The 27,994-nt window shown below is 38.2% G+C and overlaps 1 protein-coding gene and 1 pseudogene across 1 annotated transcript in view; one reads left to right on the forward strand and one right to left on the reverse strand.

Moving 5' to 3' along the window:
* The window catches only part of MALRD1 (MAM and LDL receptor class A domain containing 1), a 407,814-nt gene that overhangs the window by 86,601 nt on the left and 293,219 nt on the right, over window positions 1–27,994 (forward strand). Inside the window, exons 11-15 of the mRNA XM_008268638.5 lie at window positions 2,835–2,987; window positions 3,713–3,818; window positions 4,273–4,640; window positions 9,244–9,656; window positions 17,683–17,770. Coding sequence (XP_008266860.4) covers window positions 2,835–2,987; window positions 3,713–3,818; window positions 4,273–4,640; window positions 9,244–9,656; window positions 17,683–17,770 — 1,128 coding nt within the window. The remainder of the gene's footprint in view (window positions 1–2,834; window positions 2,988–3,712; window positions 3,819–4,272; window positions 4,641–9,243; window positions 9,657–17,682; window positions 17,771–27,994) is intronic.
* LOC100344340 (protein-L-isoaspartate(D-aspartate) O-methyltransferase pseudogene) lies at window positions 26,938–27,805 on the reverse strand (annotated as a pseudogene).

Raw genomic sequence — 27,994 nt, forward strand, 5'->3', positions numbered from 1 at the left:
TTTTATTCTATTCTATTTTTATTCTATTTTATTTTTCCCAAAATAAATAAAAGCTACTGTAGAATCATTAACTTTTCTACCAATAAGCATAGATGACTTGGACCATCTTCCACTGCATTCTCAGGCCATAGCAGAGAGCTGGATTGGAAGTGGAGCAGCCGGGACTCAAACTGACACTCATATGGGATGTTGGCACTGCAGGTGGCTTTACCCGCTAAGCTACAATGGTAGCCCCATGCTTTGTTTTTAATTTTACTACCACTTGATAGTAGATATGGATAGTAGATAATAAGGTGTACTTTCTAGCTAACTACATGGAATAAATTTGTATTGACGATTTTTTTTCATATTTCCATAACAAGAACTTCTGGGTCCTGTTCTACTCACTGTTTTAAATACTTACCAAAGCATTTGCTTCTCAGGGATTGAAATGATGTTTAAATACATTGAAGCCTCCATAATATATGTATAATTATGTCATATTTGTATATTATGTATTAGAAGTAGAGGTAGCATTTTTTTTATTTTATTATTATTTTTATTTTTTGACAGGCAGAGTGGACAGTGAGAGAGAGAGACAGAGAGAAAGGTCTTCCTTTGCCGTTGGGTCACCCTCCAATGGCCGCCGCGGCCAGTGCGCCGCGGCCGGGGCACCGCGCTGATCCGATGGCAGGAGCCAGGTACTCGTCCTGGTCTCCCATGGAGTGCAGGTCCCAAGCACTTGGGCCATCCTCCACTGCACTCCCTGGCCACAGCAGAGAGCTGGCCTGGAAGAGGGGTAACCCGCACAGAATCCGGCGCCCCGACCGGGACTAGAACCTGGTGTGCCGGCGCCGCAAGGCAGAGGATTAGCCTAGTGAGCCACGGCGCCGGCGAGATAGCATTTAAAAATATAACACATATTCTTCATGTTGTATCCCTAACTTGTGATATTTATGATTTTTCACTTTTTATTTAGCATTTGATTTTACTTTGTTTACAACAGATTTCTAAACTTTGTTGAGAAATCTTTGGTTTAAATATAGCAATTCTTTTTTTTTTTTGCTAATTTCTTATTACCTCTTTATATTGAAATATGCTACTCTGTATCTTACTAATCAAAAGAAATACAGCATTTTAAATGTTTTAATTTTTAAAAATATTCATAAATTCCCACCAGCATTGGATAAGATTTGGAATATTCTCCTGACCAAATATCAGGCCAGGAAATTGGATAGAAAGCAAATATATTTTTAAAATTAGACATTTCATAGGAACTATATGAAATTAGAAAGTATTGGGGCCAGTGCCATGGCTTACTTGGTTAATCCTCTGCCTGTGGTGCCAGCAACATGTGTGCGCCAGGTTCTAGTCTCAGTTGCTCCTCTTCCAGTTCAGCTCTCTGCTGTGGCCCGGGAGGGCAGTAGAGGATGGCCCAAGTGCTTGGGCCCCTGCACCCACATGGGAAACCAGGAAGAAGGACCTGGATCCTGGCTTCAGATTGGTGTAGCACCAGCCATAGCGGCCGTTTCAGGGGTGCACCAATGGAAGGAAGACCTTTCTCTCTGTCTCTCTCTCACTGTCTGTAACTCTATCTGTCCAAAAAAAAAAAAAGTACTTTATAATATAAATGTCATATTCATTTCTGTTTTAAAAATTAAAAATGGTTTATCATTATGTTAAAATGTAGTTAAAATTTTAAACTCTCATTAGTGGCTTTAAAACACATTTATCCCCTAGACTTATTGTTTACTTTGTAATTCATTTTACAAGGGAATATGCAGTATAGATGCTGGTTAGTTACTGGTTAAAAACAGACAATGGCCCAGGATCCCTAGTACTATAAACATTAGTGAAATGAACTTCATTTGGCACTGATATTTGTAATGATGATGAACATTCACAGTATCTAAGCAAATTCTGATGATTCTTTTAGGTTTATCCTGTTTCCAGTCTAATGTTAATTAACAGTTATTATCAGCAGTTAAAGGAAGAATAATAGATTAGGAGTAACAATATTTGGATTACAACTATAATGCACACCTTATTTAAATTAATAACTTCTCTAAATCTTCCTTTGTAAAGCAATAATAATAATACCTATCCCATACACTTGTTGAGAAAGATCTATGTTAAAGAATTCATCATTCATCAAAAGGCTATTACATAAGTTGTTCAATAACTATTAGCTGTCCTACTGCATGCCTACTATTATAATTTTCCTTTCATTCCTTCTTTTCTGCTTCTTTTCTTTTCCTCTTCCTCCAGAATGTCTATGTGGATGTTAGCTGATTTCTCTGCATATATACCTGAAAATGGGTCAAATTATTATTTTTTGCACAAATTAAATGATGCCCACAATACTTTGTAAAATATGAAGCTCTATGAAAATCAAAGGTAAATATTATATAAAATGTAGAGGAAGTTGAATTTTAAAAAGTAGCTGTTTTCATGGTTTAGTGTATAATACTCAGCAGGATCAATTAAGCTTTCCACAGGATGTAATAATAGTGGCTGGGAAACTAACGTGGATGTCAGAAAGAATTAGGCAGACCTTGGCAGTTCTATGAACGATGCGGCCAAATGGCAATATTTCTAAGACAGAATATGATTGGCTTGAAAAAAATTGAATTTCATAAATTGAGAATTCTGCCTTCGCAGTTTTCAGTATAAAACACACAACCTCATTTTTTCCCACCGTCAGTAAGGATCACTTTTCCCTCCTCAAATGTGTCCCCTAATGTACTTATAAGGTGATAAATACATAATGAGATGATTTCCATTTAGACTCTACTGTTTCAAAGTGTGGGAACACTGTGGAGGGCCAGTGTAAGAAGCACAGTTTTGTTCTTCAGTTTCCAGGTGTGATTTTGAAACAAACAGTTGCGGCTGGTTTGAAGCACTTGGTGGTGACCACTTTGACTGGATCTGGAGCTCCCCAGCTGATCTTTCTGCTACCTTTGAGCAACAGGCCCCACCTCGGGATCACACTTACAACACAACTGAAGGTACGGAGCAGGCGGAAGTTCTAACTTAGTCTATTTACTTCTCAGTTAGGGCTAAGATGAAACAGAGAAGCAATTAGGGTTCTATGTTAGGCTAAGACAGCTGAATATATCAATTTCAGCTATGCCTTCTACATGTATTTGATTCTGTTGTGGGCGGTGTTTATGGAGAATAGATTTATTTTTTGCTGAATTAATTGAAGCAATCAATTGTCTGGGCATCATTTAGAAGTGGATGTAAGAATAAATTTTACTTTCAATCAGTTTTTTTTTTAAAGTTTATTTGAGAGGTAGTTACAGAAAGAGAGAAGAAGAGACAGAGAGAAAGGTCTTCCATCTGCTGACTCACTCCCCAAATGGCCGCAACTGTCAGGGCTAGGCTGATCTGAAGCCAGGAGCCAGGAGCTTCTCCTGGGTCTTCCACGTGGGTGAAGGGGCCTAAGTACATGGGCCATCTTCTACTGCTTTTCCAGGCTATAAGCAGAGAGCTAGATAAGAAGAGAAGCACCTGGGACGGGAACCAGTGCCCATATGGTTTGCCAATGCCCCAGAGAGAGGCCTAGTATATTTTGCCACAGTGCCAGCCCCTAAATCAGTTTTATTGATTTTTTTTATTGTTACATTGTCTTACTTTTGGATCTGAAAGTAACTTAACGTAGGCTGAAGAATGAGATGCTTTATCTTAGAATCTAGTATGTTAGCTAATCACTTGCTTTATATCTCAATAGGGCATTTTATGTTCATTCTGAAGAAAAACAACAGTTTGTCACAAGTTGCTAAACTCCAGAGCCCAACTTTCAGCCAGACTGGACCTGGATGTACACTTTCCTTCTGGTAAACGTGAAAACCAATTGTCAGTTACCCTGGATGCCTGGTAGTTGCAGGCTTATTCCTGAACTTATTAGCCATTTTGGCTAATCTCTGTTTTATTTTCCAAATATTAAAATCACACCATTTACATTTTATTTAGGAGCATATTTTATGTTTTCTTTCGTAAGAGAAAGAGGAATTGTCCCTCCACTGATGGATATGATTTTATTAAAACTGCTTCTACTGTTTTTTTCTGAGCTTCTGGAGAGAGTCTCTCGGGGTTGTGGGAGCCACAGAGTGTGCACCTCAGCAGATGAGCTCTTGCAGTATGGGCAGCCACAATTACTTCAGGAAGGAAAGGCCTCCATTTATGATAACCAATTGTTACTTGATTATTGACAAGGTAGAAGAGTCTGCAGGTTAAATATTTAGTCTCCTTGTGAATCGTTTCCATTTCTTGTGTTTGCTTTTTTTTCAGGTTTTATAACTATGGGCTCTCAGTGGGAGCTGCTGAACTGCAACTTCATATAGAAAAATCCAATGATTCAACACCTGTCTGGAGAGTATTATATAATCAGGGCAACCAGTGGTCAGAAGCAACCATTCAGCTAGGGCGCCTTACTCAGCCCTTCCATCTGTCACTAGAAAAAGTCAGTCTTGGTATTTATGATGGGGTCTCAGCTATTGATGACATCAGATTTGAAAATTGTACTCTTCCTCTTCCAGCTGAAAGCTGTGAAGAGCCAGATCATTTCTGGTGTCTGCACACCAAGGCGTGCATAGAAAAGCGTCACTTATGTGATCTGGTGGATGATTGTGGCGATCGCACTGATGAGGCTGACTGTGGTAAGTTGCTTTTGGCCTCTCTTACTCATTTTGGGAGTGGTGGCCTTAATTAATTATTATTTTTTTGGCTAATGAAGCCAATAACACAGTATAATTCAAAAGTTGGTGAATATTAAGTGTGGCTAATTAATTACTTTGTCAGGCTATTAGTTTTTATTAAGTAGATTTATTAACTAGGTACTATGAATATAATGATTACAGTTATAGAGCCTCTGCCCTCATGGAGTTTACAGTCTACTTAAAGAAATATATATTCTAATGATTAATGAGGAAATAGAATATAACAGCTTTGAGAGTAAATACAAACAGGAATGCTATATATAATCATGGTACTGGACTTCCTAGGGGTAGTGACAGCTGAGACATGAAAAACAGGGCAAAGCATGTGTCCAAAAACCCTGATGTGTGACTAGAAGACAAATGGAAGATAGTGTGGTTGGAGCAAGGAGGAAAGAAGGGGAAAGAAGGTGCAACCTAGGAATGGTGATGTGGGGGAGGCCAGATTCACAGGTCCTTGTAGTACAAAAAGTTTTCTTCATTAGAAATATTTCAAGGATGGTAACATTTTAAAAGGTCTCTGTTGATATAATATAACAAATGGTTAGAGGAGAGTAGATTTAGGAGATCACTGGAAAGTTATTGTGGGAGTCCTCAGGAATGTGGTTGGCAGTGGGTTTCAGTGACAGTAAGGGAGATGAAGGATGAAGCTTGGCAATGCTTGGGAGAAACCTTTGATGATATCTTGGCTCTAGGGAGTGTAGAGAGTAGTAGAGAGTGAGAAATACATGTCAAAGATTAGTCCTGCGTTTCTGGCTTAAATTCACAAAACATTTGTGATACTCAGTGACTGTGTGGATCTGACAATTTAATTCACCTAGCTGCAGTTATGCTTAATGTACTTACTCATGAAAATGAATCAGAAACCAATAATTTTTTATTACAAAAATACGTCAAAGTAGTTTGCACCTTTCTTTGGATTCATATTCTTCATGCAAAAATAGCAACAGAGTTTTATTTAAAAGAAATTCAAGCTATGTGTTACTGTATTTTAGAGAGTTTTCAGTATTTGTTATCCTTGATCTACATTATTTTCAAAGATATATTAAAATTGGGCATATTAAAGTCAGAATTACTAGGCATCTCATGAAATTTACAAAGTAAATTTGAATGGATTTAGTTAAAACTGATAATTTTAACAATAACTATCATAAGAAGTATAACTTGTCCTAAAGCTGATTTATTTTTACATATCTAAGGCTTCTTTTCACATTTTTTTTCAAGTTTTCTAAATACTACTTGTTAAAGAATGTCAATCTGCTGCAAAAAGCAAGGAAATTATCCATCCAGCTTCCCAATATTAACATAGTAGAATGAAATTTGGGGAGAATAGCTGTAATATCAAGGTATACCAATGATTTTTATTTTATTTTATTTTATTTATTTTATTTATTTATTTGGAAGTCAGAGCTACACAGAGAGAGGAGAGGCAGAGAGAGAGAGAGAGAGAGAGAGAGGTCTTTCATCCGATAGTTCACTCCCCAGTTGGCCACAACTGCCGGAGCTGCAATGATCCGAATCAGGGGCCAGGAGCTTCTTCCAGGTCTCCCACATGGGTGCAGGGGCCCTAGGATTTGGGCCATCTTCTACTGTTCTCCCAGGCCATAGCAGAGAGCAGGATCAGAAGTAGAGCAGCCAGGACTAGAACCGGCGCTCATATGGGATACTGGCGCTTCAGGCTAGGGCGTTAACCCACTGCACCACAGCACCGGCCCCTGATTGTGTATTTGTGAAATGAAACAGTGCATTGGAATATCAGTTTCTCTCACAGCTTCCCATGGAAGCACATTCATTTGTTGCTCAGTGTGCACTAGACACTCAGAAACCCATGTTGTGTTTCCTGAAATATGTCTAGAGATGTGTTCTTTTATTGAAGGTTAGAGCTACACAAATTCTCCTTAAAAGTGAAGGCTTAGTGTGCAGTCAGCAGGAAGACAGACAATGTAACATCTGTTGGCTTCGGAATCAGTTTTATGTCAAAAACACAACTGGACATTCTCCTTCTGTTCCACAGTCAAAAACTGACACCTGGAGAACGCATAGTGCAGCCCAGTTCATGTCACAGCTGGGCTTGATTATTCACAAGTAGGGAAACACTCCATGAAAGCTCCTCTTGCATTTGGTATTTACTCACTTGGTTTCCTTCATTAGGTCTAAGCTCCTGTCCTGTCGTTTTCACAGAGATAGATGATTTGTTCTCGTCTGGCTATGCTTATTCACAAAACGTTTTATTTTTTTTAAAGATTTATTTATTTGAAAATCAGAGTTACACAGAGAGAGGGGAGGCAGAGTGACATAGAGAGAGAGAGGTCTTCCACCTGCTGGTTCACTCACCGATTGGCTGCAATGGCCGGAGCTGTGCGGATCTGAAGCCAGGAGCCAGGAGCTTCTTCCGTGTTTCCTACGCGGGTGCAGGGGCCCAAGGACTTGAGCCATCTTCTACTGCTTTCCCAGGCTACAGCAGAGAGCTGGATCAGATGTGGAGCAGCCGGGATTTGAACCTTTGCCCATATGGGATGCTGGCACTGCAGGCAGTGGCTTTACCCACTATGCCACAGCGCCGGCCTCTACCCTTTTATTTATCCTTAAAGAATGTTTGTTCATCTTGGGCACCAGTGCCATTACTAAGACAAATAGTTCAAAGACAGCAGGCATTTACTTTCTTTAAAGTACTACACAAATGAAGCTTAGATTCAGAACTACCTGCTAATTCTAAATCTAGTCATCTCTGCCCAAATACTGTCAAGTGTATATTTCATCCCATTTGTTCAAAGAAAATACTTGGTTACGACAAAATCTTCACATCTTGCAAAATGAATATGTCCTATATTTCCTTAGCAATTTGGATATTCAATTGATAAGAAACTGGTCACTTCTGTATAAGTGTTTGGATTGTTTTAGTGACTAAAAAGAGAAGCTTAAAAGCTCCAGTTCATAGACACAAAAAATTTAGTGAGAAGAAAGGACTACCATTCCTAAAATAGTAAAGAATTGCCAAAGCACTTGACATAACATTAGCACAAATAGAGCTTGAGGGACGTTGAGATGTTCAGAAGGCATAGGGAAGATTGGGCTTGTGAAGGGTGGAAAAAATGATGGAGCAAACAGGAAGTCACTTAAATCTGGAAAAGGTGGTATTTGGAAGATACAAGAGATTAGATTAAATTAGGATGTGTTGAAGGATTTTGAATAGAGAAGGAAAGCTACCACCGCCATTGAAAGATTATATTATTCTGGCACTGATGTGTAGGAACACTTGGTACTGGAACAGAATAGAACCAAAGAGAAGCTTTTTTCAGGATAAGGTCTGGAAGGAAAACACCTACACCAACATCATCTTGATCTGTGTTTAAAAAATGTCGATTTCTTGCCTTCATCCCATACCTAATATGTGAGCCCAGGTGATTCTTAAATATTGAGACCCATTGTAGTATGATTGTTCTTAGCTTTGCCTATCAGAATCACTGAGGGAGCTTCTAAAAAATCCTGATTGTGGCGTTACCCCTTGAAATCAACATCCTTCAGGATGAAATCAGGACTTTGGTGTTTTTATTTACTTTTTAAGCGTTGCCTGGTAATTGGAATATTCAGCTGAGTTTGCAGTTCACTGAGCCAGAAGTTTGAAGGGAGAGGCATTAAAAATTTTTGAAAATAGAGCCGGCGCCGTGGCTCACTAGGCTAATCCTCTGCCTAGCGGCGCCGGCACACCGGGTTCTAGTCCCGGTTGGGGCGCCGGATTCTGTCCCGGTCGCCCCTCTTCCAGGCCAGCTCTCTGCTGTGGCCAGGGAGTGCAGTGGAGGATGGCCCAGGTGCTTGGGCCCTGCACCCCATGGGAGACCAGGAAAAGCACCTGGCTCCTGGCTCCTGCCATCGGATCAGCGCAGTGCGCCGGCCGCGGTGGCCATTGGAGGGTGAACCAATGGCAAGGGAAGACCTTTCTCTCTGTCTCTCTCTCTCACTGTCCACTCTGCCTGTCAAAAAAAAATTTTTTTTTGAAAATAATGGCCAAAGCAATTCCTTCTTCAATCTATAAAATAGTATTGCTTTATGGATTATCTAAGATTTACTCACTTTTTAAAAAACATGATATATTTATTTATTTTGAAAGGGGGAGAGGGAGAGAGAGAGAGATCGATCTTCCATTTGCTTGTTGACTCCTCAATGGCCACAATGGCTGAGGGTGGATTAGGCTGAAGTCAGGAGCTTAGAACTAAATGTGGTCTCTCACATGGGTGCAGGAATCCAAGCTCTTAGGCCGTTTCTGCTGCTTTCCCAGGTACATTAGCAGGGAACTAGATCAGAAGTGGAGCAGCTGGGATTTGAACTGCTGTTCATATGGGACCTTGGTGTTGCAGGTGGTGGCCTAACTCTGTGCTATAATGCTGGCCCCAGGATTGACTCTTAACTTTTTAAAAGTTTAGTGTTACATTTTAACACTAAAATGGCTTACCTTAGAATTAACAAAGTATAAACTATCATTTAAAATTCTGTTTTATATTTAATATTGTTCTTAATTATCTTTGGCTATTATTTAATGCCATTTCAGTGCCTGAACTGCAGTGTAACTTTGAAAATGGACTTTGTAACTGGGAGCAAGATACAGAAGATGACTTTGATTGGACCAGGAACCAAGGTTCAACTTCAACACTTAATACAGGACCAATGAAAGATAATACTCTGGGCACAGCCAGAGGACACTACCTCTACATAGAATCTTCAGAGCCACAGGTTTTTGAAAACAATGCAATTTTACTCAGCCCCATCCTGAATGCCACTGGTAGAGAGGGCTGCACTTTCCGCTTCCACTACCACATGTTTGGAAAGCACATATATAGGCTGGCCATCTACCAGAGGATCTGGAGCAATGCAAGGGGACAGCTGCTGTGGCAGATATTTGGGAATCAAGGCAACAGATGGATCAGAAATCACCTCTCCATTTCCAGCAGGAAGCCTTTTCAGGTATGGCTAATGGCTTTCATAATGTGTATTTGAAACCCTCAGAATGTCTAAGAAATATGAAAAATCACTAAATTCTTGAATTAAATCAAGTGGAATTTAATCTGAGTTACTCTGATGCACATTTATCACTTAATTAAGGGTGTCCCCAGGCTTTTAAAATTGTTTTCCTCCTTGAATATCCCCATATAATATGTAATTAGACTCTCTAAAGATGATTGTATGGCATTGGGAACAGTTGCATGTCCCTCTGATTTTAATTACTTGGTCCAACAAAATAAAAAATCTTGGGGAAGAAAAAAATTTTGGTATAATCTCTAATATTCTGCAGAAAGCATAGACTCTCAAATCTGTGATTTTGAATATTTTATTTGATCTCTAACAGTTTATAGTTAAGCCACTGAAATCTAGGCAGAGTACATGCGTTATTCAAAAATAACACAGCTGCTCTGGGAAGAGCTGGAGTTTGTGTCCTGGTGTCTGCCCTCCTAAGGTTAATATTCTTAACCATAAACCTCATCTGTTTTCTCCTAAAATTAGGTTTGCAGTGCATATTCAAATATGTTTGCAGCTCTTGGAATTTTATAAAGAATTTTTTATATATGTTTTCTATTTGATTCAGTAATTTCCTGAGGTGAATGTCAGAATTTTTTTTTTAAAGCAGTTTTGCATATGTGGAGAAAAAAGATTAGAGAGACTGTTGTTTATCCACAGGCAAAGAGCTTGTGAATACAGAGCTAGGATTTGGACTGAGACTCAGAGCTTTTAAGTGATTCACTTTCATCTCCTTTCCAATATATTCTTTAGACCATAAATGTATGGGTCTTGAGTATTTGTTTTTTTCCTCAGAGTCAAATAGATTTACAAATATATATGCTGGAAGAAACCTCTTCCCTATCCCTGGCTAAACTTTTTTTCTCTTTACATGTACTAAACTTCTTTTAGTTAGCAAAACACTGTCTCTATCTAAACATCACCATCTACTCAACACTTTTATGGTCAAGAACTTAGTTCCAAAGCACCATTTGAGTGCTTCTGACAATCATGGATGTGCTTTATACATGCCTCATTATTGAACACAGTGGGATTGGGATGGGTGATTTGTTCAGATTGACATAAACTAAAAGTGTGAGAACTAATCTACCATACATGATATGAAATCTTTCTGTTCACGATAGTAAATATATTCAAGCATAGGAAATGTAATTGAAGGGAAATTTTGTTTATTTAGTAATGGCTCCTCCTTCAAATTAATTATTTTTGTAAAAAAAAAGTTTATGTATTTGAAAGTCAGAGTTACGGGGGGGGGGGGGGGAGACAGAGAGGTCTTCCATCTTCTGGTTCACTCACCAAGTGGCCACAATGACCAGAGCTGAGCCAAGCTGGAGCCAGGAGCAAAGGGCTTCGTTGAGTCTTCCACGTGGATGGCAGCAGTTCAAGCACTTGGGCCATCGTCCTTTTCTCCTCAGGCTATTAGTTGGGAGCTGGATTGGAAGTGGAGCAGCAGCTTGGACACATATTTATACCGTATAGTATGCCAATGTCACAGGCAATGGCTTTACCAATTGTGCCACAGTGCCAGTCCCTTAAATGAATTCTTAATTTCTAATCAGGACAGTTGTAATTTGGGTCAAACTATAATGCAGTGGGTTAGTTCTTCTTGTGATATTCAGTCAAGAATTGTTTTCCAGAAGATCAACTTTGCAGGGAAGCAGTTTTATGGCCAGATAATCATGCAAATTACCAAGGAAGTCTTTGATAATGAATCTACACATAAAAGTGAGGTTTGAAACCCACCTTGCATTAACATGGAGTACTCTGTTTGATTTTATCAAGTGATTCTTTTAGCTTCCTTTAAGACACAAAATTAAGATATGAAAAAAATGAAATCAGAGATTCTGTACTCTCTATGAATTAATTGTTCAAGATAGTAAAAATGGGGTCCAATTTAAGCAACTGTGTATTTCTGTCTTTTGAATAATGAATATACAGAATTTTTTTTTATTGAGAAAGAGACACAGTAACAACCAAAATTTTAATTAATTTTTCAAATTTTCAATGAAATGGCCTAGCATTATGCCTGGCCAGTAATACACACTCATTAGATTTTTTTTTATTAAAAGAAAAATTCAAAGATTTTTCAGGAAAACTCACTTAAAATGAAACAAATTTAATAGGACTAGATTGTAAATCAAGTATACAGGAATTGTTTAGCTTAATGATTTCAACTGAAATATCAAACTCTATGTGTGGCATATTCAGTTAAGACATCAAACCATGTTATAAAAATGTCAGTTCAACTCTCTACTTTTTATTACAAGCTTTATTAAGATATAATTGACAGACAATAAAATACAGATGTTGGAAGTTTTAAAACCGTCACCACAATCGAGATAATGAAAATATTCTTCAACTTCAAAAGTTTCCTCATTATGCTTTATAATACACCCCTCTGGCCTTGCCATTCCTATCCTTTAACATCTATTCACCAACTTTCTGCCACTATAATTGATTTATGCTTTCTAAAATTTTATATACATAAAATTGTACAATATGTATTGTTTTCAGTCAGCACAATCATTAGTCCCCTAGATTTGTTTTATTAAGGTATATGAACTTCATGAATTTCATAAATACAACTTTAGGAATAAAGTGCTTCTTCTCACTGTACCTACCCTCCCACCTACACTTCCACCCTTCTTCCTCCCACATCTCCTATTCCCACTGTTAACATTTTACTAAGATCTATTTTCAATTAATTTTATACCCAGAAGATTAACTCTATACTAAGTACAGAGTTCAACAAATGGTATGAAAAAAAACCTGTTCCTCAACAGTTTGTTGATTTCTCTTTTGATTTATTCTGTGATCCAGTGTTCATTCAGGAACATATGGTTCAGTCTCCATGTGTTTGCATATGTTCTAGAGATTCTTTAGTTGTTGATTTCCAGCTTCATTCCATTGTGATCAAAGAAGATGCATGGTATGATTTTGATTTTTTTTAATTTGCTGAGACTTGCTTTATGGCCTAGCATGTGGTCTACCCTAGAGAAAGTTCCAAACACTAGTGAGAAGAATGTGTATTCTGCAACTGTAGGATGAAAAGTTCCAGAGATAGCCATTAGGTTCATTTGGTCTATAGTGTCAACTAACTGTGGTTTCCTTGCCATTTTCTATCTGGTTGATCTGTCCATTGCTGAAAGTGGAGTATTGGAATCCCCCATTATTATTGTACTAGAGCCTATGTTTCCATTTAGATCCATTAACATTTCCTGTAAATAGACAGAAGCCCTATAATTGGTGCATATACATTTATTAGATTCATATCTTCCTGTTGAATTGATCCCTTAATCATTGCATAGTGCCCTTATTTGTCTCTTTTTAAAAGTTTTTGAGTTGAAGTCAATTTTGTTCGATATTAGGATGGTGACAGAAGCTCTTTTTTGGTTTCTGTTAGCATGGAATATCTTTTTCCATCTTTTCACTTTCAGTCTGCATGTATCTTTGTAAGTGAGATGTGTTTCTTGTAGGCAGCAAATAGATGGGCTTTGTTTTTTAATCCATTCAACCAGTCTGTATCTTTTAACTGGAGAGTTGAGGCCATTTACATTCAAGGTGACTATTGATAAGTAACAACTTTGCCTTGCCATTTTCCCATAAATATTTCTATTTTTTATTTTGGATTTCCTTTGTACTTTTACTGGGAGAGTTTCTGCTTTCACCTTCTTTCATAGTGATGACCATGTTTCTTTGTGTGTAATACATCTTTAAAGATCTTTTGTAAGGCTGGATGAGTGGTGACAAATTCTTTCAATTTCTTTTTTATGGAACGTCTTTATTTCACCTTCATTCATAAAGGAGAGTGTTGTAGGGTATAGTATTCTGGATTGACATTTTTTTCTCTTAAGACTTAGAATATATCTTGCCATTCTCTCCTAGCCTGTAGGATTTCTGATGAGAAATCTGATGTGAGTATAATCGGAGATCCTTGGAAAGTAATCTGGCATTTCTCTTGTGCATATTTTAGAATCTTTATGTTTTACTGTGCAGGGTTTTTCTACAATGTGTCATGGTGAGGATCTTTTCTGTTTATGTCTATTAGGAGTTGTATGTACTTCCTGTACTTGGATGTCCCTTTCTCCAAATTAGGGAAGTTTTCTGTGATCGTTTCACTAAAAAGGCCTTTTAATCCATTCTGTCTTTCCGTACTTTCAGGAACTCATGAGACCCATATGTTGGTTAGTTTTATAGTATCCTATAACACTGCTTTTTAGTTTTCTAATTTTCTTGTCTTTTTTTGGTTTGACTGTAAAATTTCTAGAGATTTGTCTTCTAACTTGGATATTCTGTCTTCTGTTTTACTGAGTGTGTTGTTTATGCTTTCCACATAAATTTTTATTTGATCCATTGAATTCTTCATTTCCAATATTTCATTTTGATTTCTCTTTAAAATCTCAATTTCATGGGAGAAATTTTCATTCATGTGATGTATGGATTTTTTTAATTCCTGGATTTGCTTCTGATTACTCTCAGTAATCCTATGATCAATTTTTTGAATTATGTTTCCAGCATTTCTTCAGTCTCTTCATTTTCACTTACTAGTATTGAAGTTCTGTTGTGTTCCTTTGAAGGCATCATGGTGTCTTCCTTATTTTTGTTACTTGAATCGCTGCATTTATATTTCAGGAGCTCTGTACAGTGCTCCAGTGTGAGGGGAATGTCCAAAGTGACACCCAAATTGGGTGTGGTAAAGCTCCTCTCTTTTCTTTTCTTTTTTTTTTTAAGATTTTTATTTATTTATTTATTATTTATTTGAAAGTCAGAGTTACACAGAGAGAGAGAGAAGGAGAGGCAGAGGGAGAGAGAGGGAGAGAAAGAGAGAGAGAGAGAGAGAGAGAGAGAGAGAGAGAGAGATAAAGGTCTTCCATCTGCTGGTTCACTCCCCAGATGGCTGCAATGGCCAAAACTACACAGATCCAAAGCCAGGAGCCAGGAGCTTCTTCCTGGTCTCCCACGCAGGTGCAGGGGCCCAAGGACTTGGGTCATCTTCTAATGCTTTCCCATGCCATAGCAAAGAGCTGGATCAGAAGTGGAGCAGCTGGGGCCGGCGCCGCGGCTCACTAGGCTAATCCTCCGCCTAGCGGCGCCGGCACACCGGGTTCTAGTCCCGGTCGGGGCGCCGGATTCTGTCCCAGTTGCCCCTCTTCCAGGCCAGCCCTCTGCTGTGGCCAGGGAGTGCAGTGGAGGATGGCCCAGGTGCTTGGGCCCTGCACCCCATGGGAGACCAGGAAAAGCACCTGGCTCCTGGCTCCTGCCATCGGATCAGCGCGGTGCGCCGGCTGCAGCACGCCAGCCGCGGCGGCCATTGGAGGGTGAACCAACGGCAAAAGGAAGACCTTTCTCTCTGTCTCTCTCTCTCACTGTCCACTCTGCCTGTCAAAAAAAAAAAAAAAAAAAAAAAAAAAAAAAAAGAAGTGGAGCAGCTGGGACTCGAACTGGAACCCATATGGGATGCCGCCCTGTAGGCAGCAGCTTTATCCTGCTATGCCACAATGCCAGCCTCTTGAAATTCTATTATGTTACAGTATGGATTTATAATTCATTTGAGTTAAAGCACAACTTCTTCAGTGACTTATTTATTGATATTTATGATATTTCTAGTTTTGGCTATTATTAGTAAATGTGAACATTTGTGTGTGTACATATATATTTGGGTGTGTATGTGTGTGTGTAAATATATATGTGTGTGTATATATATATATTTATTTTGGGTAAAACGCAAGAGTGGACTAACTGGAACATGTGGAAAAGTTTTTAAGACACAGACTAAAGTGTTTTGAAGTTCATGGTTTTCCTTTGCTGTCTGTTATTGCAGGTAACCGCTTAACTCCCTGTGCCACAATTGTCTTTGATAATTTTGAGATCTATACCATTTTTAGATCACTTTCAATTGAATGGTTTTACTTCTCATTGTGGATCATATTTACCTGCCTTTTTCTCCCTCTATTTTTTCCCATATTTGCTAATTTGTGACTGGAAGTCAGATATGGTATATTTTACCTGTATAACATCAATAAATGGCCTTTGCAGTATCAGATGGACTATATTTTTACCAGTTAGGCAGTTGCATGGACCTTTCTCAAGTTGATTTATTTCCTCAGTTACAAATCAGGAAGAAAACCCTGGTAGACCTCAAGAAAGATGGAAAGTTTGGGGGAAGATGACAAGGAGTTTGAGGTCAACAATTTGACCTTTGAAAGTCTCTCCTTATACTATGACTTCAGTAAATATGAGGATACTTCAAAAGGCCCATGAAGAAATAGAAACTAAATTGATTTTAGTAGAACAAAGTTTTGAAATCCATTCATAATTTGTTATGCAATTTTCAAGACCCATTATATGCATGGACTTCAAGTTTTCTAATTCTATTTTCCATTAACTTTTTGAAATCTCTGTATATTGTATATGGTATTATAATTTGCAAAACAAAATAAAAATTTGAACTTGCACATATGGAATTTATAGGGAAAATGAAATGGAAACATATATTCTTTGAAAGAGTTGGAAGAAAGGAATGTGATTTTTAATGCTTGAAGTCCTTTATTATTTAATTATGGCCAGATTCCTAGTAAGTATGCAACATATTTGCATGAGTATTAAAGTAATTCATCATGATTAATTTTATTATAGTAAACCTCTACCCTAATCACAATACATCATATACTATTGTCGTTTGTCAATGTTTTTTATCTTACTTGGGTTTTGGTGGAGTCACAGCCCCTGTAATAGCACAAATGTCATGTGAGTTAACTGTGATTAATGTGGCTCCAAAAGAGATCTAGTCAGAATTAGCCATTTTCCTAAAGTCTTACAGAGTGAGTTCTGTGTGAGAAGTTTTAGGAATGTACATCGGGGATGGATGTTTGGTACATTTCTTAAGACACCATTTAAGATGCCTACATCCATGTTGGAGTGCCTGTTTTCAAATTCTGGATCCACTACCCACTCCAGCTTCACATAATGTGCACCCTGTGAGGCAGCAGCTCTCGACATACACATGAGACTTTGACTGAGTTTCTGAGTTGTTGCATGGTCCAGCCCCAATTGCCGTGGGCATTTGGGAGAGTGAACCAGCAGTTGGGGGGTTTTTCTGTCTCTGTCTCTCTATTTGTCCTTCAAACAAATTTGCAAAAATAAAAATTTAAATGTACATCTTAGCAGGTAATGCTGGTGTCAAACTGGATTTCTAGAAGAATGAGATGTTTAATAGCATGGGAAGCAGCAACTTCAGCAAAGGCAAAGTGGGAACAGAGGATAATACTTTGCCTTGGAGGATCAGAGGAAAGCAAAGCAAATCTAGAACTAATTATTGAGCATTATGGGGAATACATATCAATCTGATATATTAAAATTTCAGAAAACTGAAACTTATCAGAAACAGATTGAGTTCATGAGTCTAATGGACTCATTAAGGCTCAGAGTTTCCTGTTACTGGACATTTTCAAGAGAGGCCAGATGAACACTTCCAGAGACTTTTGAAAAGTGTTTTGTTAGTGGCTCAGGAGAGGTTTATATTTTTTTAAAGACTTATTTATTTATTTGAAAGTCAGAGTTACACAGAGAGGAGAGGCAGAGGGAGAGAAAGAGAGAGAGAGAGAGAGAGAGAGGGAGAGAGAGGTCTTCCATCTGCTGGTTCACTCACCAACTGACCAGAATGGCCAGAGCTATGCTGATCCGAAGCCAAGAGCCAGGAGCTTCTTCCGTGTTTCCCACGTGGGTGCAAGGGTCCAAGGACCTGGGCCATCCTCCTCTGCCTTCCCAGGCACATTAGCAGAGAGCTGGGTCAGAAGTGGAGCAGCTAGGTCTCGAACCAGCACCCATATGCGATACCAGCACTGCACGCAGTGGCTTTACCCATTATGCCACAGCACCGGCCCTGAAGATTATCTTTAAGTATCTTCTGAATTCACTTCTAAGTACCAGATTAATTCTCTTACAGTTTCTGAAATTTTCTTTATATTCCTTTTAGATTTTGGTGGAGGCTTCAGTGGGAGATGGCTTCACTGGAGATATTGCAATTGATGATTTGTCGTTCATGGACTGTACTCTGTATCCCGGTAAGAGAAAAATTTCAGTGTATGAGTATTTTTAAATGTGTTTACTTGAAAAATATGCAGAAGCAATCAAAAGTTTATTTTCACAAATGTCCCAAGATACCCTCTTTTATTCTGTTTTTCAAATCTATTAATGATGGAGACATTTTGTGTAAATCTTTCATATTAAATAGTATTCACATTTTTGAAAACATAATAAAGAGGTTTGGATCAGCTAGGTTTCTAACTCATATATGAAAAGTGCTGGGAACTCATGCCTGAAGTTATACTGCAATTCTGTTATATTTGAGCAGTTATAATAACCAAAGGGGTTACAATTCTGTGACACCATGTTGGAGACTTTACTAAACTCTCAGTATTCTTCAGTGGTGTTTCATTCTTGCACTACAGTATACATGTTCTTAAGGATTGTTGTCAACAACTTCCTTTACATATTATAGATTTACAAAGGAATGTGTTTTCCAGATTTCCAGATTTATATCTCCATCTCCAAATTTTCCCCTGAACTCCAGACTAATCTCCTACTCAGCATCTCAACCAGGAAGTCTCCTAGGCATCACAAAGATAGTGAGGAGAAATAACCTAATGCAAACAACTCAACTTTAAATAGCGTTATCTGCAAGTATCTCACTAAAAAGGCCTTCTAATCCTTTCTCTCTCTCCATGCCTTCAGGAACTGCTAGAACCCAAATGGTTTTTTTTTTTTTTTAAATAGTATCCTGTAGATTCCCAACAATATTTTTTAGATTTCTTTTTTTTTTTTTTGACAGGCAGAGTGGACAGTGAGAGAGAGAGAGACAGAGAGAAAGGTCTTCCTTTGCCGTTGGTTCACCCTCCAATGGCCGCCACGGCCGGCGCGCTGCGCTGATCCGAAGGCAGGAGCCAGGTGCTTCTCCTGGTCTCCCATGGGGTGCAGGACCCAAGCACTTGGGCCATCCTCCACTGCACTCCCTGACCACAGCAGAGAGCTGGCCTGGAAGAGGGGCAACAGGGACAGAATCCGGCGCCCCGACCAGGACTAGAACCCGGTGTGCCGGTTCCGCAAAGCGGAGGATTAGCCTAGTGAGCCGCGGCGCCGGCCATCTTTTAGATTTCTAATTTCCTCTTCTTTTCTTTGGTTTGAGTGTATACTTTCCTGTGCTCTGTCTTCTAAGTCCGATATTCTCTCTTCTGTTTCACTGACTCTGTTTTTAAGGCTCTCTAATGTGTTTGTCGTTTGATCTATTGAGTTCTTCATTTCATTTTGATTTCTCTTCACTATCACACTTCCTGTTCTACTAGTTTCTGCATTTCATTTTGATTCCTCCTTAAGATTCATTTTCTCGAAGGATATTTTCTATCCTGTCCAGTACAAGGAGTCCATCTTCAGCCTGAGTTGTCAATTTAGGAAATCTTCCATATGACAGATGTGCAGGTGGATTGGTTACCCTGTGATTTAGCAATCTGGAAGATCAGATCAAACCAGGCTAATCTTTGCTTCTTATTAAGTTAAAACTTCAGTCATTTCCATTTCACCTTTGCAATTTTTGTTTCATCTGCAAAACTTCTAGCATTTTTTGCTTAAAGAGACAAATCCATATTTGTTTTTAAAATATAAATTTGTATTCCAACATTAGCCTTATTAGAAGTAATCATAGACAAAAAAAAAGAAAAAAATCATAAGCTTTGCAACAGACTAAATGCTTATGTACCCTTCTCCCTGTACCTCCATCCCTCAGTCATTTAATGTGATGGTATTCAAGCAGGATCTTTATGATTAGAATTAGATTAGATCATGAGGTAGGACCCTCATGATCGGATTAATGTGGTCATAAAAAGAGAAAATAAAATTGCTTTCTGCTGTCTGAAGGCCATGTGAGGACATAACCATACCATGTGATGAAGAACATCATGCTGACACACTTACTTGAGAATCCCACCTTCTAGAACCATGAGAAAGAAGTGTTTATCCTACCTATGCTATTTTGTTATAGGTTCCTGACATAACATAGGCTTATTATCCTAGATATATTTTATTATTAAAATTGTTCAAAATTCATTTTTGGTTAATGAAAGTTTATGTAAGACATAAAGTCATTTCTAGCATCACCTGAGTTAAAAGCATGACAGGAAGTAATGCTCTAAGTCATTACAAAGTTAAATAAGTGGAATTCATGTTCATTAGATGAAAATAAAAAAAACTGTAAATTGATGAGAACAAGACAATGAATCTAACAAAAAAGAGCTGGAGTAAGACACTAGAATGGTACTTTAGATGAAAAAAAGCATTTAAAAGTATTTAATTAAAATTATAATTTTAGTAATTTGTATAATTCAGTAATTTACATAACTTTGATAATTAGGGAAAAATTAAAATATCAAGGAATTATCATTTCATACCCATTATACTGGCAAACATTTAAGAAGTCTGATAATGCCAAGTATTACCTAGAATGTGAGGATATTCAGCATTTCTGGGTAGAGATGTGTTTTACAACCCCTTTTGGGAACAAATATTTAAGCTGACTAATCATCTGTGACTGTGCAATTTCATTTCATTGCCTGTCTTGGAAACCCTCTAACATTGATTCACAGAAACTGTACCAAGATGTCCATTTGTAGCATACTTTATGAATGAAAACTTCATATGTAATTTTACAGACCTTTTTAAAAATAGATATATGAGTTATAGATGATTTATACAAGAATATTCAACTGTGGGTAATCTTTTACTTGAATAAAGCAGTTAAAATGAATAGATTAATTCTCCATATATCAAGAGCTAAATGTCAAAATTATATTGGTGAAAGTGCCAATTAAAAATGTATGATGAAATTATAAAATATAAAATTATTAATTATAAACATATAAAGACTTCAAAGGCACACATACTAGTGTATGTTTGAGTAGAAAATACTTTGGTGATAAGAATGCAAAAACATATATGGGAAGACTCAGTATTGTAAGATGTCAGTATTTCCCAACTTAAACTATAAGTGAAATAGGAATCAAAATTCTAGCAAGGTATGTTGTAGGCAAACTTATTCTAGCATTTATATGGAAAGGCATAAAATCCACAACAGCCAACTCAATATTGAAAGGGAAGAATGAAGTGATATAGAGAGGTCGTTGACAAGGAGTTAGTGTTCATTGGATATAGAGTTTCTGTGTTGCAGGATGAAAAAGTTCTAAAACTGCTGCACACCAATGTGAATATGTTTAACACCACTGAACCGTATACTTAAAAGTAGTTAAGTAGCAAATTTACTCTTACAGATTTTTGTCACAATAAAAATAGAAACATGTTGGAAAAATTAAAGTTGGTACAAACCAGTATTTGGATAAAGGTTCTCTTTGGAGGCTGAAGGAGTGGCAGAAAGAGAGTGAATGAGGTGTGGGTTTTATGTAAAGCTTTTCTCTTTCTTTGTTAGGATAAAGTTTTGAAGAAGAGCTATAATAACTTCCTTTAGTCTTGGTGGTTTGGTCATATACCTATTAGTTTCTTAATTTTTCTCATTGTTTAAAGTGATTCACAGTTAAATACAATTTTTAAAAAATTGACATAATTGATCCTGGAGCAATTCAACTGAATTATCCTTTTTTTCAAGCGCAACTGTTTCTGAATTTGTGGAATTAGTGACAGTCAGTTTACTGGACTTCTTTTCTACCCTAAAATGTTCTTCTCTGAAGTGAAAAATAATAAAATCAGAAATGATTAAGTCCTGTGTAGTTTTGACTTAAGTGTATGATAGTGCAGGTATTAGGCTGTAGTATAATCAGTACAGAACATTTTATATGTGTTTCATTTAGCTTTCTGTTGTAGTTTCTTTGTATTAAAGTAAGATGATTAATTGTAAAGGCCTCTTCCCATAACTGCACATAATGTATGGCAATGTCAAAAGTACCAAAACATCTGAGATCTACCTCCATCTAAGTTGTTCATTCTTCTAGTGACACAGTGTTTACCCTGAACTTGGAATGCAGATTTACTTATTCTTCCTTGAAATTAGCACATTTAAAGAAGGCTGCCTAAAATAGAGCATTGAACCTATTTCTCAGTATAAATGACAGTCATCTCTGAAAGACTCAGATCTGCAGAAATGTTCTTAAACTAAAACCATATTGCCTAACACACGGAATAAGCCAGCTTGGGTCAAGATGTGCTAAAGTGAGATATTATACCATCCTGATTTAGCTAAAGGAAAATACTCCTTCGAACCCTTCCAAATTATGACACTTTCTTGGTTGCATTCTTGATATGGAATCATATTTGTCAACTTTTTGTCACTATTACCTTCACCTGAAGAGAAAGAGATTTACTAAGGGCATGTCACCTGCCTAGATTCAGTTATGGGTGAGGGCCCCATGGCAGATTTCATGTGACGTGGTAGGATTGTATTTTGGAGCAAACAAATCTGAAGCCTGGAAGGAGTAAGAGTTGGTGGGTCAAGTTAGCTCCTTTTATAGCAACCTCTTGTGAGACTACCAAGGGGTAACTCCAGAGCTTTCTCACACCTCTAATGAACTAAGGACTTTCCACTAGCCCCCACCTCACATAGGTTCCACCACCATTCAGTAACACCAACCTGGGCTCTGAGTCTCTAATCTCATGGATTCTTTGGGGGGTGTTCAAACCATGGCAAGGGCATACCCATAGAAATAATGTTTCCCTGTATTTTCTATTAATGTATTTTTGTTATGTAATGTTTTCAATAAAACTGCATAAGCAAATTATGCTCTGAAAGCTTATGGCAAATTAAGTTAGGAAAAGATTTGTTTTTAACAGCTTATATTAAGGCATGGTGGGAGTGATTTTCAAGGTAATTTGTTACAAATGTTCTACTGAGGCATATAAAATATGTACCAACCTGTCCACTGAAAGTTTTACTGTTCTCAATAATTTTATAGTTGTCGATAAATGCCATCAGAATTAACTTTATATAATCCTGTTGTAACTTTGTTTTGAAGTAGTTTTTTCAAGTTTAGTATATTTCTTTTAATTCAGCTATGCCTTTCAGAATGTTAAAAAATAATTAAATTGTTTTCCTTGTTAAATAGTCTCAAATTTTATTATGGAAGTATCAGGCTTATATGGGAGTGGTAAGTGTCCCCTGTAAATGAGTTTTTTTCTTTTCTTTCTTTCTTTTTTTTTTTTTGACATGCAGAGTTAGAGAGAGAGAGAGAGAGACAGAGAGAAAGGTCTTCCTTTTCCATTGGTGCACCCCCTAAATGGCCGCCATGGCCGGCGTACTACGCCGATCCGAAGCCAGGAGCCAGGTGCTTCCTCCTGGTCTCCCATGCGGGTGCGGGGCCCAAGGACCTGGGCCATCTTCCACTGCCTTCCTGGGCCACAGCAGAGAGCTGGGCTGGAAGAGGAGCAACCGGGACAGAATCCAGCGCCCGGACCGGGACCAGAACCCCAGGTGCCGGCACCGCAGGTGGAGCCATGGCGCTTGCTGAGTTTTTTCCTTTTTCCCCTAAGTAACTTCATTGTGGGTGTATCTAATTGCAGGGGTTTGGACTCTCTAACCAGCTTATGGTCTGTTTTTTGAACTGTTGTCATTGACTCTTTATCCTGGGATAGAAAATATTTCTTTCCTTGGGCTGATGCCGTGGCTCACTTTGTAGCCCTCTGCCTGCGGTGCTGGTTTCCCATATGGGCACCGGGTTCTAGTTCTGGCTGCTCCTCTTCCAGTCCAGCTCTCTGCTGTGGCCCAGGAAGGCAGTGGAGGATGGCCCAAGTGCTTGGGCCCCTGCACCGCATGGGAGACCAGGAGGAAGCACCTGGCTCCTGGCTTCGGATTGGCGCAGCGCTGGCCATAGTGGCCATTTGTGGAGTGAACCAACAGAAGGAAGACCTTTGTGTCTCTCTGTCTCTCTCTCACACTGTCTATAACTCTACCTGTCAAATAAAAAAAATAAAAAAAATTCTTTCCTTACAAACTGACTCCTTCTCTTTTACTTGCATACATATAATATATATGCTATCTCAGAGAGTAGCGTAATCATCTACTGGTTAATCCATTCATTGTCTTGAACTCACTTCTGTTGGTACAGCACACTTTTTCTTGGGTCTTAGTCCCTGCTTTCCTGTAGATTGAACTCTTAGGTAGCCTTGTATTCCTGGTTTATCTTTATCTTGCTAATTTCTTCCCAGAGGAAGGAAATATCACACTGGATTGGTGAATTTGTAAACAAAACCAGAGCATCCATACCTAGTTCCTCATTTCTTCTTTAGTTAATGAAGCTAACCAACTATAAGAAGCATGAGATCTGGTCCACATCTCATTGCTGTGATTCTGCACATAGGCCTGAAATGAGATTATAATTTAGAGAATTTATGTTCTGCTTTTATACTTTAAAAGATCATTTTTATATGGGTACAGACCATTTTCTCAGTATTAGCTTCCTAGATAAAAAATTGATATTTTTATCTATTATCTGACAGAGACTTTAGTGTTAATTCTGAATTGGTTCAGAACTCGAGCTAAGGAAGTAGTACTTACTGGACTTTCCTCAAATTCCCAACCATACGCAGTCCTATAGCTATTGGATATTTAATATTGTTCAAGTCTTCTTTTCCCTCTAAATTATCTCAGCTTTGGTTTATTGTTTGCTTGGATTAAAGAAAGAACTTAACTCTTTTGTCTTCCCTTGTCAGAGCCACTTCCAATTCATCCTCCGCATTAATGCCAAAAATATTTATTGAAATAGAAATTCTGTATCTTTGTATTTATTTACAGCTTTGAAAATTTAGTTCAATATCCTGAGTTGGTCTTAACCTGGTTCTTTATGACCTAGTAACTGTCTACTCTTTGGTTCTCTATGTGTTGACTCAACCACATGTATTTTATCATATCACAAATATTCTCTTGCCAAACTCTCATAGTATTAAAAAATTCTATATATTTTTCTGCTCCACACAAGCTTTCCCTTTTAAAATATTTTTATTCATTTTATTTGTTTCAAAAAGAGAGATAGATCATTCTCTCCCTTTTTTATTCTATCAGTTAGTATCACACAAACAGGACTAGTGTCTGCTAATACTAACTGATAGAATAAAAAAGGGAGAGAACGATCCAACATGGGTAGTGGGATACACAGCAGGCTCATAGAATGGCAGATGTCCTAAACAGCACTCTGGCCTCAGAATCAGCCCTTAAGGCATTCGGATCTGGCTGAGGAGCCCATGAGAGTATTTTAGGCATGGAAAGCCAAGACACTCTGGCCAAAAACAAAAACAAAAACAAAACAAAACAAAACAGCAACAACAAAAAAACCTAAATGAAAGATCTATATGAATGAGATCCCAGTAGAAAGATAGAAAGAATGGGACCATCAAAGAAGGAGGTACCTTTCTCTGAAGGGAGGAGAGAACTTCTACTTTGGCTATGACCCTGTCTGAATTACATCGAAGTTGGCAAACTCAAAAGCCTTCCATAGCCTTGGCAACTCATGACTAGAGCCTAGGGAGATTACTGACGCCATAAACAAGAGTGTCAAATTGTTAAGTCAACAACAGGAGTCACTGTGTACTTACTCCTCATGTGGGATCTGTCCTTAATGTGTTGTCCAATGTAAATTAATGCTATAACTAGTACTGAAATAGTATTTTACACTTTGTATTTCTGTGTGGGTGCAAACTGATGAAATCTTTTCTTAATATATACTAAATCAATCTTCTGTATATAATGATAATTGAAAATGAATCTTGATGTGAATGGAATGGGAGAGGGAGTGGGAGATGGGACGAATGGAAGGGAAGTTATTGGGTGGGGGAGCCGTTGTAATCCATAAACTATACTTTGGAAATTTATATTTAGTAAATAAAAGTTTTTTGTTTTTTTTTAATTTTTTATTTTATTTTTTATTTAGTAAGTATAAATTTCCAAAGTACAGTTAATGGATTACAATGGCTTCCCCTCCCATAATTTCCCTCCCACTCACACCCCTCCCATCTCCCGCTCTTTTTTTTTCTTTTTAAAAGAGAGATAGAGAAGGAGAGAGAGAATTTCTCCCATCTGCTGGTCTTTTCCCCAAATGGCTGAAATGGCTGGGGCTGAACCATGCTGATACTGGGAACAAGTAACTCATTCTGGGTCTCCCACATGGACAGCATGGACCCAACTTCTTAACCCATCATCAGTTGCCTCCCAAGATGAGCATTGCCAGCAAGCTCAAATCAGGAGACAGAGATAAGAACACAAACACAGGGCACTTCAAAGTCTTTTCTTATTCCCCATAATTATCTTGTATCCTTCTTCACATAGCAGATGAACTTATCATCCTTTCAAAGTTTATTTTAGGCATCACTTGGCCAAGAAGTCTTCCTTGACTCCCCCTATAATATATGCTTTATTCCCTCTGTGTTCTTTTAATGAACTCAGACATAGTCCATTTGCTCATTTATTTACTCTGTTTTTCAGCCATCTGTCCATCCATTCACTTGCCAATAATATTATACCTACCATATACCATGTTTTATGAATGGTGTTGTGGTTACAGGGGTAAAAGGACTGATACCACTCATGCTTCCATGGAATTATAATCTTGATCATAATCTTTTTCATTTTTATTTTTATTTTTTCTCTGAACTTTTATTTGGCAAAGCAGCACTGCATAAACTGGGAAGTAACAAAAATACAGTTTACTCAGCATGTTAGATTCATATACATTATCAGCAGCAAATTAGAAACACATACACACACACACACACACACAGAAAACAATGCTAAGCTACAAGTCCCCTGTCACTTTTAGAGAGAAAGCATGAACTGTCAGTTATGTCCTATCTGAACAGCAGAGTGCTTACACCTGCCATCTAAGTTGCAGTATTTACAGATGCCTAGTTTGAAGGTAACAAAGCAACTGACTGTGTCTACAACATGCTATTCTATGACACCACATCAAAAGCTTTAAAAAGGAAGCTCATCTCTATTTTCTTAGTAGCATCTAACAGATACCCAAATACCAAGAATTTAACTTGTGAATGGTGGTGGTATGTGATACACAGAAGAAATTTGATAAATTAACATCAGAACAAAATTAAGTATCTAAGAAAAGGAAAACCACTCCTCAAAATCAGTCATAAACTAAAATGTTTCCATTTTGCAGAACCTCTTCTTTTCCGATTTTGAAGTAAACTGTGGGCATGTGAAAGAAGTAACACACACACTCCTATTCTGCAGCCTTCTTCTGCCAGTCGGGCTCTGTGCCTCTTTGAAGAATTAGAAAACCCTACAAAACCACACATTTTCATGCTGCAAATAACAGTGTGACAAAGTCCAAAACAAGCTGTGATGCTGTTGGTTTCCAAAAAGCTTTGAGGACTGAGATGAGCAACCCACTGAAATATCAGAGGCTCATCAAACTGGTGTTCTTAGAGTTCATCCCTTGCATGCGTGGAAGAAGAAAAGAGCAGAAGATAAAATCACTGCCACCCAGACCATTGCTTTTCTTTATCTGTTAAAGGCACATAGATCACCCCCATCAAAGGCTTCATTTTGACGCTGCCATCTTGTAGCTTATTGTAGTGCTCCAGCATTTGGTTTCCACCTGCAGAACCAAATGGCAATATCAATCTTCCACCAGCCTTTAACTGGTCTATTAGTGCCTGGCGCACAACTGGGGCTGCGGCTCCAACATGAATAGCATCCTTTGGGGCTTCTTCAGCATACTCCATTTGCCCATCCCCCACAACCAGGTGTACTCTCCCTGAAGACAAAAGTGTTGGGTCATCCTTTCTTACATTGATTATTGAGTCGCCTACTAGCTCTTTAATGTGATCAATTCCTATGACTTTTCCAGTACATCCCACTGTACTTGCAATACATGCAGTAAGAATTCCACTTTCAGCTCCTACATCAAGAGCTTTAGCTCCTGCATGTAATTGATCAAATAGAAGGTACAGTGCATATGCATGCATGTGTGGAGCACTGATTGTTGCTTGGAAACCTATTGATTGTGCAGAATCCATATAAGCATTACATTTGGTATAGTGGGAACGATCCGTAGCCAGCATAACTTCAAACACTTTATCTGTCTTTATGATAACATTTTCTGAGGCGAGCAGCAGGGCTGCTCCTATAGCAGTCCAGATTGTTAGACAGTGGGCTCCCTCTGTCCTGCCTCACCCAACCCCATCCACTGATATTTGGGTTGATTAGAATCAAGGCTGGAGTGACAGAGCTGAAATGATCATCTTAATAGAACCCCAAGGGCAATGACCCTCTCCGACCCAAGTACACC

The sequence above is a fragment of the Oryctolagus cuniculus genome, chromosome 13, assembly GCF_051225735.1.
Source record: "Oryctolagus cuniculus isolate XC-2025 breed Fujian yellow rabbit chromosome 13, ASM5122573v1, whole genome shotgun sequence".
In the NCBI taxonomy this organism is placed as follows: Eukaryota; Metazoa; Chordata; class Mammalia; order Lagomorpha; family Leporidae; genus Oryctolagus; species Oryctolagus cuniculus.